Source organism: Mandrillus leucophaeus, unplaced genomic scaffold (genome assembly GCF_000951045.1).
Source record: "Mandrillus leucophaeus isolate KB7577 unplaced genomic scaffold, Mleu.le_1.0 Scaffold59, whole genome shotgun sequence".
Taxonomy (NCBI): Eukaryota; Metazoa; Chordata; class Mammalia; order Primates; family Cercopithecidae; genus Mandrillus; species Mandrillus leucophaeus.
Window position 1 is genome coordinate 4,709,753 of NW_012106363.1, and position 2,596 is coordinate 4,712,348.

Here is a 2,596-nt window from a genome sequence, read left to right on the forward strand (position 1 = left end):
CTCCTGCCCTCTCTGATGCCTGAATGTCTGCTTTCAGGCTCCTAACAAGTTCACTCCACGGAGACTTCCTCCGCTGCCTGGGACCTGGTGATGGCTTCCCTACTCTGATCCTCTCACCCTGGCTGCCTGATTCTGTGATTAGACTGAACTGAACCAGGCTGCAAACCTCCTCAAGGCAAGGACCCTAGATTGTTCACATTTTTGAGTCTACAAGATAGAACCCAATACAAATGTAGGGATGACAGTGATGCTGGAGCCAATGCTTCTGACTGTGACAGAATCTCCACCAAACAACTATCAAGGACCAGGCAGCTGTTCTTTTGACTGAGGACACCAACAAATGTAGTCTTCTGTGTGAGATCAGATGAGATGATATGAGATACTGTCCATGTAAATGATTCATAAAAAGCAGGGCATTGTACAAATCATTGCTATTAATACAGTCTCCACTGCCCTGGTTCATTTCTAACAACCCTTCACCTTTGATTGGTACTTCAGTAACTGAGCCATTTCCCTTTGCCCTACCCACCAGCTGGTTTGCTACAATGTTCACCTATCAGGAGTCCAGTTTTTGGTGGCCTGCTATAGATACCATAACCAGCCAGTCTAGTGTTTCTCCTATGCCCTCACACCTTTACGTGGCACATTGGAGATGGTTCTTGAAGTAGTGGAGAGCCAGCTTGGACTGGACCTGGGCGAGGGTGTTGGACCGGTATGTATTGTAGGTCTTCTCTAGGGCAGCCAGCTCTGAGTCCACCACTGGAGACCGAGACTGGTGACCTATAATCACTTCTGGGCATGACCCCACGAGTAGGGTCCCCAGCCCATCAATGAAGAATTCTGCAAAGAGAGGGAGAGCAGAAGGAAGTGGGAGCTGTGGTCAGAAAAATGGGTACTATTCCAAGTCTGAGGGGGGAGAGTCCCAGGGAGAGGACACAGTTCATACACTGGAGAGTGTGAACTGTGAAGCCCCACATGAAGCCACACCCTTAACTCTAGGAGCCTGTCCCTGCTGATGAGCTGGAAGGAAATAAATAAGCTCATTTCTCAGGCAGAGATATGGGCACAGAGGCAGAGAGGCACAGATTGGCTTTCAAACTGGACAGAACTGTGGACTCCAGGGCTGATGGAGTAAGAGGGAAAGAGAGAGCAGTTAACAGGACAGGATTTCTGGAAAAATAGAATATGAAGCAGCATGGGAAAGGAGGAAGAAGACAGAGCTGTAGGGAAAGGAAGGGAAAGGAAAAGAAGGGCAGCCTACAGGATACACGGAAGTCAAAGAGACGTGAGGAGGGAGGTCAGAGAGATCAAGAGCTCCCTAGTCTGGGGAGAAAGGGGAAAAGGACGTACTGCTGCTGGGCAGGCGACCACCATCAGCCAGCTGGGTACAGCCCTTGGACAGACCAAACTTTTGTAGCTAATTCCCAGCCCAGCTCCCTTCCTCACTCTTTCAGCCTTCCCACCTGAGTGAGCCACTCGTTGCAGGCGGGGATCAAAGCCAACTCTTTGGAGTCGCTCCGTATGGGCCAGGAAGAAGTTGACCACGCCACTGGTCACCACACAGTTGGGGAAGCCATCCAGGGGTTGGAAAAATCCCGTCCTCTTGTGAAGGCAGGCCCCGTTCTCACTCTGTTCCAGCAACAACTTAAACTGGAACACATTTCCCAGCACACTGCCGCCTACCTAACCAGCAGGCAGAGAAACCCATGTTAGAGAGTGCAGATCAATATTCATCCTGCCTCTTCCAGGAAGCCTTGCTGGACTGCACCTCGGTTATAACAAGAATTGTTATTTCTCTATCTATCCTTCAAATTATCCCTCAGAGACTGCCTTTTTGCTGTTGTGGCCACGGCTTTCACTATACTACTGTTGGGTCCCTGGGCTCTTTTATTTCCTGCGTACCCCAGAAAATCTCCTTGGCATGAGTAGCCCTTACCCAAGACCAAAGAAGGTTATCTTTCCAGAAGAAGGTAACTCACTCCCTTCCACTGGGAGAGGAGTACTGCAGTATGGGTAAGAGGCAGCCCGTGTGCACTGGTCCATTTGCGGAATTTCCACTTGTTAGATGTCTTGCAGGGAGCTGTTTGTCTCGAGTTGTCTTCCTACTATTTTCTGCTCCTGGCTTACCTCTCTGAACTGCCTATCCATGCACTCACAGAAGAGACGTGTATTTTCATGTTTGAGCCTGAGCACAACAGATGAGCAAGTACATCTATCTCTGAAAGAATCATAATCTTCTAAGGGGGACATGGTAAAGTCTGCTCATTGTCCCCCATCACCTGTTCTTTCCTTCTTCCTTTTAGTAAATGACCCTTCTGAGTTTTATGACATAGTCAACTAGTCAGCTAAAGACTACATTTCCAGGAGCTAAAGAATGGGTACACACGGGCATACAGAGTGGAATAACAGACACCGGGGAATACAAAAGGTAGGAGGTTAAGAGTGGTCGAGGGTTAGGCGGGGCATGGTGGCTCACGCCAGTAATCCCAGCACTTTGGGAGGCTGAGGTGGATCTCCTGAGGTCAGGAGTTCGAGAGCAGCCTGGCCAATATGGTGAGACCCTGTCTCTACTAAAAATACAAAAATCAGCCGGGCA

The 2,596-nt window shown here is 49.3% G+C and overlaps 1 protein-coding gene across 3 annotated transcripts in view; it reads right to left on the bottom strand.

The window, feature by feature from the left end:
- Positions 1-388: 388 nt before the first annotated feature.
- Positions 389-2,596, bottom strand: part of B4GALNT2 (beta-1,4-N-acetyl-galactosaminyl transferase 2) — a 36,645-nt gene continuing 34,437 nt past the window's right edge. For all 3 annotated transcript variants that reach the window (XM_011999315.1, XM_011999313.1, XM_011999314.1), the window contains exons 10-11: positions 1,464-1,683; positions 389-840 (exon numbers count right to left, since the gene is read on the bottom strand). In XM_011999315.1, coding sequence (XP_011854705.1) covers positions 635-840; positions 1,464-1,683 — 426 coding nt within the window. In that variant the 3' untranslated portion in view covers positions 389-634. The remainder of the gene's footprint in view (positions 841-1,463; positions 1,684-2,596) is intronic.